This window comes from Pristiophorus japonicus, chromosome 11 (genome assembly GCF_044704955.1).
Source record: "Pristiophorus japonicus isolate sPriJap1 chromosome 11, sPriJap1.hap1, whole genome shotgun sequence".
Lineage (NCBI taxonomy): Eukaryota > Metazoa > Chordata > Chondrichthyes > Pristiophoridae > Pristiophorus > Pristiophorus japonicus.
Window position 1 is genome coordinate 34755558 of NC_091987.1, and position 16883 is coordinate 34772440.

The 16883-nt window shown below is 42.8% G+C and overlaps 1 protein-coding gene across 5 annotated transcripts in view; it reads left to right on the forward strand.

Moving 5' to 3' along the window:
* Window positions 1-16883, forward strand: part of LOC139276009 (cilia- and flagella-associated protein 47-like) — a 1107008-nt gene that overhangs the window by 1053990 nt on the left and 36135 nt on the right. For all 5 annotated transcript variants that reach the window (XM_070893331.1, XM_070893333.1, XM_070893335.1 and 2 more), the window contains one exon: window positions 3688-3856. In XM_070893331.1, the coding sequence (XP_070749432.1) occupies window positions 3688-3856 (169 nt within the window). The remainder of the gene's footprint in view (window positions 1-3687; window positions 3857-16883) is intronic.

Consider the following 16883-nt stretch of genomic DNA (forward strand, 5'->3'; position numbering starts at 1 on the left):
TGAATTGGCTAAGATAGATAGGCGAATGATACTTAAGGGGTTGACTGTGGATGGGCAATGGCAGACATTTAGAGACCGCATGGATGAATTACAACAATTGTACATTCCTGTCTGGCGTAAAAATAAAAAAGGGAAGGTGGCTCAACCGTGGCTATCAAGGGAAATCAGGGATAGCATTAAAGCCAAGGAAGTGGCATACAAATTGGCCAGAAATAGCAGGGAACCTGGGGACTGGGAGAAATTTAGAACTCAGCAGAGGAGGACAAAGGGTTTGATTAGGGCAGGGAAAATGGAGTACGAGAAGAAGCTTGCAGGGAACATTAAGGCGGATTGCAAAAGTTTCTATAGGTATGTAAAGAGAAAAAGGTTAGTAAAGACAAATGTAGGTCCCCTGCAGTCAGAATCAGGGGAAGTCATAACGGGGAACAAAGAAATGGCAGACCAATTGAACAAGTACTTTGGTTCAGTATTCACTAAGGAAGACACAAACAACCTTCCGGATATAAAAGGGGTCAGAGGGTCTAGTAAGGAGGAGGAACTGAGGGAAATCTTTATTAGTCGGGAAATTGTGTTGGGGAAATTGATGGGATTGAAGGCCGATAAATCCCCAGGGCCTGATGGACTGCATCCCAGAGTACTTAAGGAGGTGGCCTTGGAAATAGCGGATGCATTGACAGTCATTTTCCAACATTCCATTGACTCTGGATCAGTTCCTATCGAGTGGAGGGTAGCCAATGTAACCCCACTTTTTAAAAAAGGAGGGAGAGAGAAAGCAGGGAATTATAGACCGGTCAGCCTGACCTCAGTAGTGGGTAAAATGATGGAATCAATTATTAAGGATGTCATAGCAGCGCATTTGGAAAATGGTGACATGATAGGTCCAAGTCAGCATGGATTTGTGGAAGGGAGATCATGCTTGACAAATCTTCTGGAATTTTTTGAGGATGTTTCCAGTAAAGTGGACAAAGGAGAGCAAGTTGATGTGGTATATTTGGACTTACAGAAGGCTTTCGACAAGGTCCCACACAGGAGATTAATGTGCAAAGTTAAAGCACATGGGATTGGGGGTAGTGTGCTGACGTGGATTAAGAACTGGTTGTCAGACAGGAAGCAAAGAGTAGGAGTAAATGGGTACTTTTCAGAATGGCAGGCAGTGACTAGTGGGGTACCGCAAGGTTCTGTGCTGGGGCCCCAGCTGTTTACATTGTACATTAATGATTTAGACGAGGGAATTAAATGTAGTATCTCCAAATTTGCGGATGACACTAAGTTGGGTGGCAGTGTGAGCTGCGAGGAGGATGCTATGAGGCTGCAGAGTGACTTGGATAGGTTAGGTGAGTGGGCAAATGCGTGGCAGATGAAGTATAATGTGGATAAATGTAAGGTTATCCACTTTGGTGGTAAAAACAGAGAGACAGACTATTATCTGAATGGTGACAGATTAGGAAGGGGGAAGGTGCAACGAGACCTGGGTGTCATGGTACATCAGTCATTGAATGTTGGCATGCAGGTACAGCAGGCGGTTAAGAAAGCAAATGGCATGTTGGCCTTCATAGCGAGGCGATTTGAGTACAGGGGCAGGGAGGTGTTGCTACAGTTGTATAGGGCCTTGGTGAGGCCACACCTGGAGTATTGTGTACAGTTTTGGTCTCCTAACTTGAGGAAGGACGTTCTTGCTATTGAGGGAGTGCAGCGAAGATTCACTAGACTGATTCCCGGGATGGTGGGACTGACCTATCAAGAAAGACTGGATCAACTGGGTTTGTATTCACTGGAGTTCAGAAGAGTGAGAGGGGACCTCATAGAAACGTTTAAAATTCTGACGGGTTTGGACAGGTTGGATGCAGGAAGAATGTTCCCAATGTTGGGGAAGTCCAGAACCAAGGGTCACAGTCTAAGGATAAGGGGTAAGCCATTTAGGACCGAGATGAGGAGAAACTTCTTCACCCAGAGAGTGGTGAACCTGTGGAATTCTCTACCACAGAAAGTAGTTGAGGCCAATTCACTAAATATATTCAAAAGGGAGTTAGATGAAGTCCTTACTACTCGGGGGATCAAGGGGTATGGCGAGAAAGCAGGAAGGGGGTACTGAAGTTTCATGTTCAGCCATGAACTCATTGAATGGCGGTGCAGGCTAGAAGGGCTGAATGGCCTGCTCCTGCACCTATTTTCTATGTTTCTATGTTTCTATGTTTCTATGAGATCCCCTCTCATCCTTCTAAACTCAAGTGAATACAGACCCAGTCGATCTAGTCTCTCCTCATATGTCAGTCCTGCCATCCCAGGAATCAGTCTGGTGAACTTTCGCTGCACTCCCTCAATAGCAAGAACGTCCTTCCTCAGATTAGGAGACCAAAACTGAACACAATATTCCAGGTGAGGCCTCACTAAGGCCCTGTACAACTGCAGTAAGACCTCCCTGCTCCTATACTCAAATCCCCTAACTATGAAGGCCAACATACCATTTGCCTTCTTCACCGCCTGCTGAACCTGCATGCCAACTTTCAATGACTGATGTACCATGTACTGCCCGCAGGATGCGCCTCACTCGCATGCACCCTCTGCCTCCAAGTCAAACACTATCCTGATTTAGGTATATATTTCCATTTTTTCATTGTCGCTCAGTCAATATACGAGAGCACCATCATGAGAGTTCAAGAAGAATCCCCACCACCATCTTCTCAGAGCAACTAGGGATAGGTAATAAGTGTGACCTTGTCAGTGACGCTCATATCCTGAGAACAAATTTTTAAACATTGGCCCGTATTTTGCGGCCCCTACAGGTGCGTACAAGGTATGTATGTACCCGTAAGGGCTGCACAACTTCCAGGTTTTCGCGGGCAAAGCGCATGCGCGAAAACCCGGTACTTGCGTTCTGTCCAAAATCCAACGCATCCCTGGGAAATAGTAATCAGCGGGTGGTGAGTTGGGCTATTTGCCCAACTTCTTCCCAGCAAATGCCCGTGAAATTCTTACGCCTGGTAAAAGCAGGCATAACACCTGCTTTTACCAGCACAAGAATTTAAATTAACATAAAAATAAATTTTTTTCAATCATTTAAACATTTTAAAAATTGTACAATAAGGCAAGATTATATTTAGCCACTTTAAAACTTCTAAATTTATTTTTCAAAATATTACATTTTTATTTTAAATAAATGGCATTTTAATTCATTTTAAATGTATAATTTTTGTTATTTATTTGAAGTGTACATGTATTTTTTGGGGATATTCCCATTCATGCTTATGGGGATTCTGTACATACGGAATCCCCATAAGCTTGAATGCGGATCCCCTTCTTTCATTTGCTTGGCCAGCCCACGTGATCCCAGGTATGTTTGCAAAAACCGCATGTGTCTCTGGGATACGTGGACCTCTACCCGCAGGTACCTGGAGAGGCCCAGGAGCGTAAGTCTCTGTAGATCCAGGACCATCAGGAAGGTTTGTAGATTTTTTGCCAGTCGGAGGCATCCATCTGTTAGAAGTCTCCAACCGCAAAATCAGGCCCAATATATTCTGAATCATTCATATTTTCCTGTAGATCAGATGAAATTACATAAAACAGTCAGTCTAAGGGATAACCATTAATTATTTAACATCTGATAATTTTTATAGATTATGACTAACCTAAAAAAGGGATATTATTTCTCTCTAATTATTTTTCTACTTCACTTCCTATAACTTTTAGATATCCCATACCATTCACAGCACACTTCCTACCTTGTAGTGATCAGGAATTTGTGGTATCACCTCAAACTGGAGAATTGCTTCCTCTTGGCTCTACTGGGACTCTAATTACCATCGGATTCACCCCACGTATGTACAGCAGGAAGCACAAGGCCAAACTGCTCGTCCAGGTGAGCCCAATAGACACACAAAGTCAACATTTTAGCTTTGTACAGTTCAATAAATTGTACAGTGTCCTCAAAACTCTCAAAGTAGCATAACTGTTTATTTGGTTAAAAAGAAAATCATATTTCTGACCCAAGTGAGGTTTGATTTTTGTTATGATGAATGTTATATTTATTGGGTAATGAATAGAAACATTAAGAAATGGGACTTCTTTTTCACTTGTTGATCCAGTGCCATTGTCAAGCACTGCAACGGGAGGTATAGCATGTGTTATGTACTGGGTAAAGGTTCCATTTAGTCTTCCCCAACAAAAGCCTTTAATTTTACTCTCAGAAGAGCACCACTATAATATTATTTTATACCTATCAAACCTCCTTGCAATCTCCCCAGGTGGAATTACCAATTTAATGCCATCAGTGCAGAAAGGGGGTGAGCTTCGTACTGCAAACTCTCATCTGCTAAGGAGTGATTTACATTTGAATGAACTCATTTAATTTAGGACCTTTGCAACCATCAGACAAAAAAAATTTATTTCTTCCACCATTCTAAACTGGATCTAAGCCCATGTTCCAGAACTTACAACTGAATGTTGTGGCTTCTTGCAATACCTAGCCCCCATTTGTTTGAAGAAAATAAAATTTGATTAATACATACATTAAAGGCTTTTGTTGGGGAAGACTAAATGGAATCTTTACCTGTATAATAAAATTGTACCAAGTATGAAAGGCTGTCTTTGGAACATTAAAATGCATTAGGGTGAAGAGAATCTTATCAAAAGTGTGTTTTATGTGACTTATGTCTTAAATAGGGTGCCTCAAGCAATGCATTTTATAGCAGAATGTGAGAACGTGTTAAAGCATTACTTTATCTGCTCTAGGTGATAGAAATACAAACACACAGAATGAAACTACAGGAGAGTGGGAACAAATAGTGACAGCTACCTGCTGCAGCCCGAGAATAGATCCGGAATCCAGTTTATAGTCTTTAATTGCTGCCTAGCATTAATGCCTTTGTTCTTCTTTGACTAAAGTGATTTTGTTTCTCCAACTTTGGTGCCAACTGTCTCTTCAACTGAAAGGGGCAGATGTATGGAGCCAGGATCCTGTAGGACCACCATCGATGTTATTGATCAATCTACAAAAATGTGTGTTTGCATTTTACCCTCTCCTCCGCATCAAAGTGTATTGCTGTGCTCCTGTACAGCATTCTGTCTAGCAGTCTGACCAAGAATTGGTCAAGCTGGTTTAATAAGACTAAACGAGGTCAATTTTAGCATTCCTTCTTTCAAGAAATGGGCACAACTGATGTAATGGAGCATAAAATCAGATTTTCCGTTCGATTTTGAAGCTGTTGGTAGAAGTTTCTGTTTGAACAGACCATATTGGTCTTGAAATTCTCATGCAGTGAGTAGTGACAAATTTGCAGAGCATTGCAATGAGTCTGGAGTAGTGCCCATTGGTGCTCTGCAGAGCTTAATCTACAAATGTCTCATGCATCAGTACATTTTTTTTATTCGTTCATGGGATGTGGGTGTTGCTGGCAAGACCAACATTTATTTCCCATCCCTAATTCCCCTTGAGAAGGTGGTGGTGTGTCACTTTCTTGAACCGCTGCAGTCCATGTGGTGAAGGTATTCCCACAGTGCTGTTAGGGAAGGAGTTCCAGGATTTTGACCCAGCGACAATGAAGGAATGGCGATATATTTCCAAGTCAGGATGGTGTGTAACTTGGAGGTAATGGTGTTCCCATACACCAGCTACCCTTGTCATTCTAGATGGTACAGGTCACAGGTTTGGGAGGTGATTTCGGAGAAGCCTTGGCAAGTTGCTGCAGTGCATCTTCTAGATGGTACACTTCTTCTTAGTCAGTCCTTCGGAGTTGAGGATGACTTGCTTCCACTCTAAAAATGAGTTCTCTGAGACTGTGACCCCTGGTTCCCCAGCCAGGGGAAATATCCTCCCTGCATCTACCTTGTCAAGCCCTTTAAGAATTTTGTATGTTTCAATGAGATCACCTCTCATTCTTTTAAACTCTAGAGAATATAAGCCTAGTCTACTCAATCTATCCTCATAGGACAATCCCACCATCCCAGGAATCAGTCTGTTGTTGCACTCCCTCTATGGCAAGTATATCCTTCCATAGGTAAGGAGACCAAAATTATACCCAATACTCCAGGTGTGGTCTCACCAGGGCCCTATATAATTGCAGTAAGATCTCTTGGGGTCGAAATTGCCCCCTGCCCGAAACGGGGTGCTCCCACCTCGTTTTGTGTGTTTTTACCGCTGTGGTGGTTGAGGTCGCCCCTTGAGTGAAATTCCGCTCGTTGTTCTTTTTTCACTTGGATCCAGAAGTCGCTCTTACTGGGGGTGGTGACTACACTATAGTGGCGGATACAGCGCGATGGAAACACCTGAGGGGCTGAGGTGGGGGGTGGTGCAGAGTGGCCACCATGATGACGTCATCACGGTGCCAAGAGGGGTGCCAAGCTGCCTATTGGTGGCCTGGCCGAACCTGGGGGCATAATTGTTGGCCTGACATTGCAGTCGGCCGAAAAGAAAAACATGCGGTAGCAGCAGTAGGTCCTCCCCTTTAAGGGGAGCCACACCGCCATTGCAGAAGGCCTCAGCCTCACTGGACCGCCGGGGAAAAGCTTGTGTTGGCACCACTGGGCGGGTCGAAGATTTTCACGGCGGAATTTCAATGTGGGGAGGGGGGGCAGGATGTAGATCGGTGGTGCACTGTGATGACACATTTAACACGGATCGACAGCAGTGGAGCAGTAGGAGGGATTGAGGCACCACTAGTTTAACACAGAATTTTGATAATGGTGGCCATTACACGAAAAGTCGGCGGCCATTGCACTCCGCAGCATGGTTGTCGCTTTCCGGTGTTAACAGGCCTTAATAAAAGGGGCAATTTCGGCACCCTTTACTCTTATACTCAAATCCTCTTGTAATAAAGACCAAAATACCATTTGCTTTCTTAATTGCTTTCTTAAAGCTAACCTACTTGTTAGCTACCAGTGATTCATGTACAAGGACACCCAGGTCCCTCTGAACACCAACATTTCCCAATCTCTCACTGTTTAAAAAATACTCTGTTTTCTATTTTTCCTACCAAAGTGGATAACTTCACATTTCTCCACATTATATTCCATTTGCCATGTTCTTACCCACTCACTTAGCCTGTCTATATCCCCTTGAAGCCTTTTTGCATCCTCTTCACAACTTATATTCCCACTTAGCTTTGTATCATCAGCAAACTTGGATAGAAACATACATAGAAGCATATATTACATTTGGTCTCCTCATTCAAATCATTGATATAGATTATGAATAGCTGAGGTCCAAACACTGATCCTTGCGGTACCCCACTAGTTACATTCTGCCAACCTGAAAATAACTCGTTTATTCCTACTCTCTGTTTTCTGTCCTTTAACCAATCCTCAATCCATACTAGTATATTAACCCCAATCCCATGAGCCCTAATTTTGTTTAATAACCTCTTGTGTGGCACCTTATCGAATGCCTTCTGAAAATCCACTGGTTCCCCTTTACTATTCTGCTAGTTACAAACTCAAAAAACAGATTTGTCAAATGTGATTTCCCTTTCATAAATCCATGTTGACTCTACCCAATCCTAGTATTATTTGCTACATCCTTAATAATAGATTCTAGCATTTTCCCTACTACTGATGTCAGGCTAACTGGTCTGTATTTCCCCGTTTTCTCTCTCTCTCCTTTCTTAAATAGCGGGGTTACATTTGCTACCATCCAATCCGCGGGAACCATTTTAGAATCTATGGAATTTTGAAAGATGACAACCAATGCATCCACTATCTCTATAGTTACCTCTTTCAAAACCCTAGGATGTAGGCTATCAGGTCCAGGGGATTAATCGTTTTTCAGTCTCATTAATTTCTTCAGTATTTTTTTTACTAATACGAATTTCTTTCAGTTCCTCATTCTCGCTAGATCCTTGGTACTCCACTATTGCCAGGAAGTTTTATGAATCTTCTTCCATGAAGACAGACACGAAGTATTTGTTTAATTTCTCTGCCATTTCTTTATTCCCCATTATAATTTCCCCTGTCTCAGCCTGTAAGGAACCTACATTTACTTTCACCAATCTTTTCCTTTTTACATTCCTATAGAAGCTTTTACAGCCTGTTTTTATGTCTCTCGCTAGTTTACTCTCATCTATTTTCCATTTCTTGATCAATTTCTTGGTCCTCCTTTACTGAATTCTAAAATCATCCCAATCCTTGGGCTTACTGCTCTTTTTGGCAACATTATAAGCCGCTTCCTTTGATCTAATACTATCTTTAACTTCTCTTGTTAGCCACGGTTGGACCACTTTTCCTGTGGGGTTTTGTGCCTTAAAGGAATGTACATTTGTTGTAATTTTTGTATTAATTCTTTAAATGCTAGCCATTGGTTGTCTACTGTCATCCCGTTTAATGATATTGGTAGTTTCCCAATCTACCTTAGCCAACTCGCCCCTCATAACTATGTAGTTTGCTTTGTTTAGTTTTGGATTTAACAAAATCACTTTCAAACTTAATATAAAATTCTATCATATTTTGGTTATTCTTCCCTCAGGGCCCCTTTACTACAAGGTTATTAATTAACCCTTTCTCATTGCACAATACTAGATGTAAAATAGCCTGCTCCCTAGTTGGTTCCTCAACATACTGATCTAGAAAACTATCATGTATACATTCCATGAATTCATCCTCCACACTACTACTGCAAATTTGGTTTGCCCAGGCTATATGGAGCTTAAAGTCCCCCATGATTACTGTATTAAACTTGGTACATGCACCTCTAATTTCCTGATTTATACTCTGTCCTACATTACAACTACTGTATGGGTCCTATAAACAACTCCCACCAATGTTTTCTGCCCCTCGCTGTTTCTTAGTTCCACCCAAACTGATTTTACTTTTTGATTTCTGGAGCCAAGATCCTTTCTCTCTACTGTCTTTATCCCATCCTTTATTATCAGGGTTACCCCTCCTCCTTTTCAAATTTGCCTATCTCCTCTAAAATTTAAGTATCCTGGAATATTTAGTTCCCAACCTTGGACACTTTGCAACCAAATCTCCATAATGGCTACTAGATCAAACCTATTCATTTCTATCTGCGCTATTAATTCATCTATTGAAATGCCAGTGCTTAAGAAGCCTTCCCTGTGGATGAGAGTGAGAGGTCATAATCTTCCAATCATCTCACACTCCCACAGGCACCAGAAGTAAGTCCAAGGCTATCTGGGTTGAATTCCAAACAAACGCTCCAAAACATTGCTCCCAGCTGCAATAATCGGCGTTCAAACTTGCAGCAGTCTTCTGGCTCAAAATCTCCTCACTACTGCTTGTAATTGAGACTGATCCTGAAAACAGCTGTGCGTATATTTCTTATTGAAACTGACTGCTTGTGAATTGAGAGAGTAAATACAGGATATTCGAGGCTTCAGTGCCAAATGCCCTCATTTATATATATTTAAATTAAATGGATGGGAACTTGCCAGATGGATCACAAGAAGGGCCAAATTGCATTAGGAAATTTGAAAGGATTGACTATTTCTGGAGGGATAAAATTGAAAAGTAGGGAAATTATGCTAAACCTGTATCGAACCTTGGTTAGACCACACTTAGAATACTGCGTGAAGTTCTGGTCGCCATATTATAAAAAGGATATAGAGGCACTGGAGAGGATGCAGAGAAGATTTACAAGGATGATACCAGAAATGTAAGGGTATACATAGCGGGAAAGGATGAACAGGCTGGGTCTCTTTTCTCTTGAAATGAAAAGGCTGAGGAGTGACCTAATAGAGGTCTTTCAAATTCTGAAAGGTTTTGGTCGAGTGGATACAGAGAGAATGTTTCCACTTGTGGAGAATAGCATAACTAGAGGCCATCAATATAAGATAGTCACCAAGAAATCCATTAAGGAATTCAGAAGAAACTTCTTTACCCAACGAGTGGTGAGGATGGAGAAATAGGGAGTGGTTGAAGTGAATAGTATAGATACATTTAAGGGGAGGCTGGACAAGCATATGAGGGAGAAGGGAATAGAGGATTATGCTGATAGCTTTAGATGAGGAAGGATGGGTGGAGGCTCGAGTGGAGCATAAATGTTGGCATGGACTGGTTAGGCTGAATGGCTTGTTTCTGTGACATATATCCTATGTAATCCTATGTCACCATTGACCAGAAACTTAACTGGACCAGCCACATAAATACTGTGGCAAGAAGAGCAGGTCAGAGGCTGGGTATTCTGCAGGAGCATCTCACCTCCTGACTCCGCAAAGCCTTTCCCCAAGTCACACACCATCCTGACTTGGAAGTATATCGCCATTCCTTCATCGTCGTTGGGTCAAAATCATGGAGTTCCCTCCTAACAGTACTTTGGGAGTATCTTCACCACATGAACTGCAGCAGTTCAAGTAGACGGCTCACTACCATCTTCTCAAGGGCAATTAGGGATGTGGGCCTTGCCAGCAACACCCACATCCCATGAATGAATGAGAAAAAAAAGGAAGAGGTAGAATGCAAGGCTTCGCTAAAGGAACACCAAATAGTCGAAAGACTAATCCAACTTACCCCTACCTCCTAATTTAGTATACAGGCCAAAGTGAACATTTCCAGAAATCAGAAGAACACTTTGTTTGGAGAATAATCTGCAACAAGGAGGAAGTGACAGAATTGTGTCACTTGCTGCAAAATGGCCTATAGCCAATCTCCAGGGCAAGCAAAGCACTATCTTTTGCAATAAAGGTAATGCAACTCTGAACTTTTCCTTCTGACTCCTTCCAGGATTCCACAAGGGACATTAGTTACATCAGCCGATTTGCAGTTCATACAAGTGCAAAGGAGGTGATTAATGTTTTTATGGCAGGCCAAACAACTGTATAATTTTTCTAATGGGCAACTGGAACTAGTAGAAGAGGTCCCTGGCTTTTGCCCAGATTGCAGGATTTCTCAAAGTGCAGCGTATCCTAGATTACCCTGGTCACAATAGTCGAACCTAATGAACAACAAAACCTGCCAGTCAATCAACATCAGTGATCACCTGCACAGGATTGCACAGAATCATGATGAATTAATTTTATGACAATGCCCCATTTTCCCATTGTTTGGCCCTGGACACAAAATGCTAAATTAACTCCTTGGAGACCAAGATTAACCACAGTGGGATGGTTTATAGCACATGTATGACTTCCACAAATATCCACTGAACAGGTATAATGATGAACATATATCAATGAAAACCATTGTCAAGCACACCATAGGAATGGTGAAGTGAACATTCTGATGTCTTAACAGGTCAAGGGGCTTCCTCCAATACAGTCCTGTCACAGATCATCGTGGCTTGTTGTATGCAGCACAACTTTGCTGTTCAATGTGAATAAAAATGAGGATTCCAGAAGAGGATGGCACGCAGTCTTCTGAGAGTAAAGTCACATATGAGATAGAAAATGCTGAGGATTACTCAGGTGCACTGCAGTTGCCAGCCCCCAGAGCTGTCTATCAAGATCTGATTCAGGAGTCTTTCACATAATAATACTTTAGCCCCATTGCAGTCTTCCCTATATCTTCACCTACCTTGATAAATGATGTGATCAGTACCATAGTTACTCCACAACTGCAAAAGTAGAATATTTCTCTCACCAATCTGCTCCAATCTGCAATGCCATTATAAGTACATTCTCTAAACATAATTCAAATCAAGTGCCACCAAATTTTATTTCTACATAAATGTTGGTCCCTTGCCAATGTTTTCAATCCTAGTATTCTATTAGTGTCTGGCTGCTGTGTTCTACTGCCTTCTACATCATGCTCTCCCAGTGGCTGGAGCATGGGAGGTGGCTGGCTGCTAAGTTTTAGTCCAATGTGGAGGTGATCAACCTTAATGAGCAAGGGCCAGAGACAGATGGACTTCAGTGGCTGAGGGAGCAGCTTGAACTTCCATTTTCTGGCACATGTGCATTCACTGGATGAGGAGGATGCAAGGGAAAAATAGATGTTATCACCCAGAGATATAGGAATATCATTAATGCCCATTCCATACTTGCCCCTGTTACTAGGCTCTGTCTCAACATGACAACTGTCTCAGAGCTGACTTGAAGAGCACTGGGATTACTGAAGCTCCTACAAATATGACCTCATGGGCTGTCCAAGGAGGAGGAGATAATAGAGCCAGGAGCAAGCATAGCAAAAGTATGAACATTCTGAAAAGATGCTATGACTGACATTACGGACTCTGTCATTAGGAGCTTCACTGCAGACATTTCAGAATGACCATACACTGCATGGTGGTGACTAATCATGGTAATCAATTTATATCAATTAGTCTACAACAGATCCCAGACATGAGGTGAGTAAAAACCCCAGTGATGGAAAGGTTTAGGAACCATGGGGCTACAAATTCTGGACTTTACGTCACCCATTACTTGCAAAAAATGGCGAAAAGAGTGTAGTTGACGCTCTTTCGCCAGTTGTGGTGGGTCCTGTGGTGTCCTCCAATTTCTCAGGCCTGGCAGTGCCGCTGTTGAGATGTATCGCCCTGCAGATTTAAATATGGTAGCGGTGACGTATACTCTGACTTCCCATCACCACGCCGAACTTCCACCCTAGCACTGAGTTCAGCGCTGGGTCCTAAGCACGTCAGGTAAACCCAGCATGTAAGCAGACTCACAGAGGCACTGTCAGTACCTTTTAAAGAGACACACACATCTTTCAAGTAAGTTTGCATTTAAGCTTTTGGATTCGTTTTTTTTTATTTTACTGAAGTAGTGGCTTGCTGCAATAGATGTTAAAGTGTTTTAAGTGTGTAGGGAATACTGCTGGATGCTTGTAAAGCCTCGGATGGTAATAGAAGGCCTCTGAAAAGACAGAAAATGCTGTAAATATTCAGCAGATCAGGCAACATCTGTGGAAAGAGAAACAGAGTTCACGTCTCAGGTCAAGATGCTGCCTGACCTGCTGAGTATTTACAGCATTTGATGCTTTCATTTCAGTAAGAGGAACAAACAGAAGAGATAGAAGCCAAACAGGAAGAAGCAGAAGAGGAGGAAGCAGGAGGAAGGAGGCAACCCAGACAGCCTCTTTCTAGACAGGATATTTGGGATGGAATCATCCGCCTGCGGTCCCAGCTCCAATTCCCCTTTCAACATTAGTCCCACACCTTACCTTCCCTCTGTTAGTGACCATCACAGTGTCCTCTTGGCCACAATACTGAAATAAAAGCCACCACAATGCAGTCTTTCCAATCCAACTTTATTCATCTAACCATCCAATATGACATCAATAAATCAACTCATCACCCTTATGCATTCTCTTAGTGACTGTCTTGTGTGTGCCTTCGCCTATCCTACTGATGTCACATAGTGCTACCCCAGTGATCTCAGCACGATCACAAATGGCTCAGCGAGCCCAGGAAAGGGCACCGAGGATCTCACATGCAGCACTCCACATTGTACAGGGGATCAACACTGCAAGAGTGACCCTCTACCCACAGGGGCCAAAGGGTCTCCAAAAAGAATGATTTGGAAATACATCATTAAGGCTGTCACTGTGTCGCCCTAACAACCTGGCTCCAGTACCCAAAGAAGCTTCACTACTTCAGATCACTGGTTAAGGTCAGTGAATTCATCTTCAAAAGCTGTCTCCTACCTCACACACTGGTCAATGTACAACCCCCAATCACTCTCCTACCAACAATCTGCACCAATGACGAGCCACATCACCCATACCTAGCCTCACCTCACCTTGGAAGAGACAGTACAGGCCATTCTTGGCATGGGCATAGTTGAGCACTTGGCCAGTGATGCGGCTGAAAGGATACAAGATGCAGGTATCCTCATACGTTATCCTCCTTCTGGCATGCACCTCTTGCTTTCCCACCCTCCCATCAGCACAACTCCACCCTTGTGCCTTTCTCATTTCACACACCCAAGAAATGCAGCCTGCCCAGCCAGTGAGTCAACAAGAAGAGGCAGCCTGCCCAGCCAGTAGGACTGCAGGCAGATAATTCCATTCTGGATATCCCGGCCACAATGGGGTTGTCTGTGATGCATCCTTCCGCCTGATTCCTCCTCTTCGGCGTCTTCCTCATCTGCATCTTCTTCTTCCCTCTGCAAGCGGATGCTGTAAATGTGAAATGACAGCATAAAATGCTGAGACATGAACTCTGTTTTTCTCTCCACGGATGTAGCGTGACCTGCTGAGTATTCACAATATGCTCTGTCTTCTCCAAGGTCTTCATTTACCATCTGAATCCTTGCAAGCATCCAACAGCACTCCCTACACACTTAAAAAACGTTTCACATCTATTGCAGGAAGCCACCACTTACCGTATATACTCGCGTATCCTACGATCTCACGTATCATGCGACCCCTAAATTTTCGTCCCCAAAACATGATTTTATCATATATCTCATGTATCATGCGAGTCACTTTTTTGAAATACCAGATGACACTAGGCTAGGCTTTCAAACAAGTTTAACAAGTACCCAACACGTAACAAGTACCCTAACACATAACAACGATCGAATACAGACCTTAACAACCGAATCATGAAACGAAAAAGGATGGATGAACGATAATGGCTGCAAGATTTGGCTGAAGAGAGTTTGGGAATCAAGAGCAGGGTGGTTTACGACGCCAAAAAAGTTTACTTGTGTGGGATATGTTTAGGTCACATCGAGTGGATTCTGTTGTGAAAGCTGTTCGCGAATCGAACACCGATATAGCAATCATTCCAGCTGGCTTGACTAGCGTCGTTCAGCCACTTGATGTATCCATTAATAAGCCATTTAAAGACAATATAAGAAAGAAATGGAATGACTGGATGATGGAAGGAGAGAAATCATTTACGAAGGGAGGGAATATGAAGGCTCCGGATTTGCCTCTACTGTGTTTGTGGGTAAAAGAAGCATGGGCTGAGATAGATGGAGATTTGATTGTTAAAGCATTTAAAAAAATAAATATACCGGTAATAGTTTCATTAAGAATCGTTTCTGTTTTCCTTTGGTAGTTAGCCTCTCAGCTGATTTGGAAAGCGTAAACATTACGTGTGTATCAGCAAGTAAAACAGCAGTTTTATCAAAATCATCTTTATTTGATATACATATGTACTATTTGACTTACCGTAAATGGATACGGTCTGCTTAACAGCCTAACAGCCTAATCTTGGCCAGCACTTCACACCCGCAAATTTTGTATCTCGCGTATCATGCTACCCCCCAAATTTAGGTTACAATTTAGGAATTCAAAAGTCGCATGATACGCGAGTATATACGGTAATTAAAATTTAAAAAAATGTCCAAACCCTTAAATTCAAACTTACCTACATGAAGTGTGTGTCCCTTTAAGAGCTGCAGACATAACCACTGTCAACCCGCTTGCACGTCAGGTTAACTTGGCGTGCTTAGGACCCAGCGCTGAATTCAATGCTCGGGTCGAAGTTCACATTGGTGATGTTAAGTCAGCATTGCATGCCAATTGACATCACCACGCTGCCATTTTTTCTTTTGTGGCACTGCCAATTACCAGCAGTGCAAAGGGAAGAGGAATATGGCAGCCGCCACAGGAACCGCCACCAGCTGGCAAAAGAACGGCGGCTGCTATTTTATCTCCATTCATGGTGCTACGGAGTGGTGGTGAGTACATTAATTTCTAGCCCAAGGTGTCTTGCTGTTATTACCAATGTTTGAAAACATGTCAGCAAAGTCCCTTTCCCTGGGATCTGTCATGATGCTTTCATACTGCAGTAGTTCAATATCCCAGACCTTTTCATTCCAGGAAGCGGACTGAAGCGTTGGCTTATAGGAGACAAGGGATACCCCCTGCAAATTTGACTTATGACACCTGTGAGAAACCCCACCAATGAGGTGTAGGAGCACTACAGCAGGAGCCACATGACCACCATGTGTCATAGAGCAAACCATTGAAATGTTGAAGATGCACTTCAAGTGTCTAGATAGGTCTGGAGGCGCCCTTCAGTCCTCGCCAGCGAGGGTGTCCAGATCAGCTGCGTCCTGCACAACATTGCATAGCAGGCAGGATTGCAGGTGGAGGAGGTTGAAGGGCTCATCACTTATCTTCGGATGAGAAGAACATGGAGAAGGATAATGATGATGATGGGACACCCATCACCAGACCAGCCACTTACATTGCTGGCCAGGATGCCCTAATATCGCAAAGGTTTACCTAGTGTTGACTCATGCAGAAAAATGTAAGAAATGAAATCTTGAGGTCCGCTCCCACTACCAGGACCAATGCGCAGCTCCCCATCTTGCACAAAACAGTTCGTCAACCATTCATTGCACATCCATTCAATGGAATACAGCAGAGAAGGTCTCCAGTCGTCTTAAGTAATCCTTGGCACTGGACCAAGATCTAGCTCTGTCAAGCCCGTGCAGTGGCTGGTGTGCAATGGCCACGACACATTAAAAAAATCCACGCACAGGCATCTTCCACCCTTCAGAATGTAGTTCAGGACCTGGAATTCTAGGTCCTTCATTGGAACAACTGTGAATTTATCCTTTTTTGGCGTGGAAGCAAGTCATCCTCATTTTGAGGGACTGCCTATGATCTGATGACTCAATGGGATCCATTGTGTATTGACATTCATCATGAAACAAATGAAAGAGCGAGTTGGCACTCAGGATGGAATAATGGGCAAGGTGTGGAAGTGGTGCTAAGCAATACATTTTATGTGGCATTATAAAAAAATACATAACATTTTGTCAAACATCCATGTCCATACCCTAGATGAATTACAAGTTCTTTAACTTACACTTCCTACCACTTCTATGTGATGCATCCCGTGTGGCTTTACTGGAATGTAAATGGTTAAGAGTGATTTGATTGAGGTTTTTAGGATTTTGAAAGGTATTGATAGGGTAAATAGAGATAAACTTTTCCTGCTGGTGGAGTAGTCTAGGAAAAGGGGACATACCCTTAAAATCAGAGCCAGGCCATTTAGAAGAAAAGTTAGGAAACACATCTTCACGGTGACAGAAGTA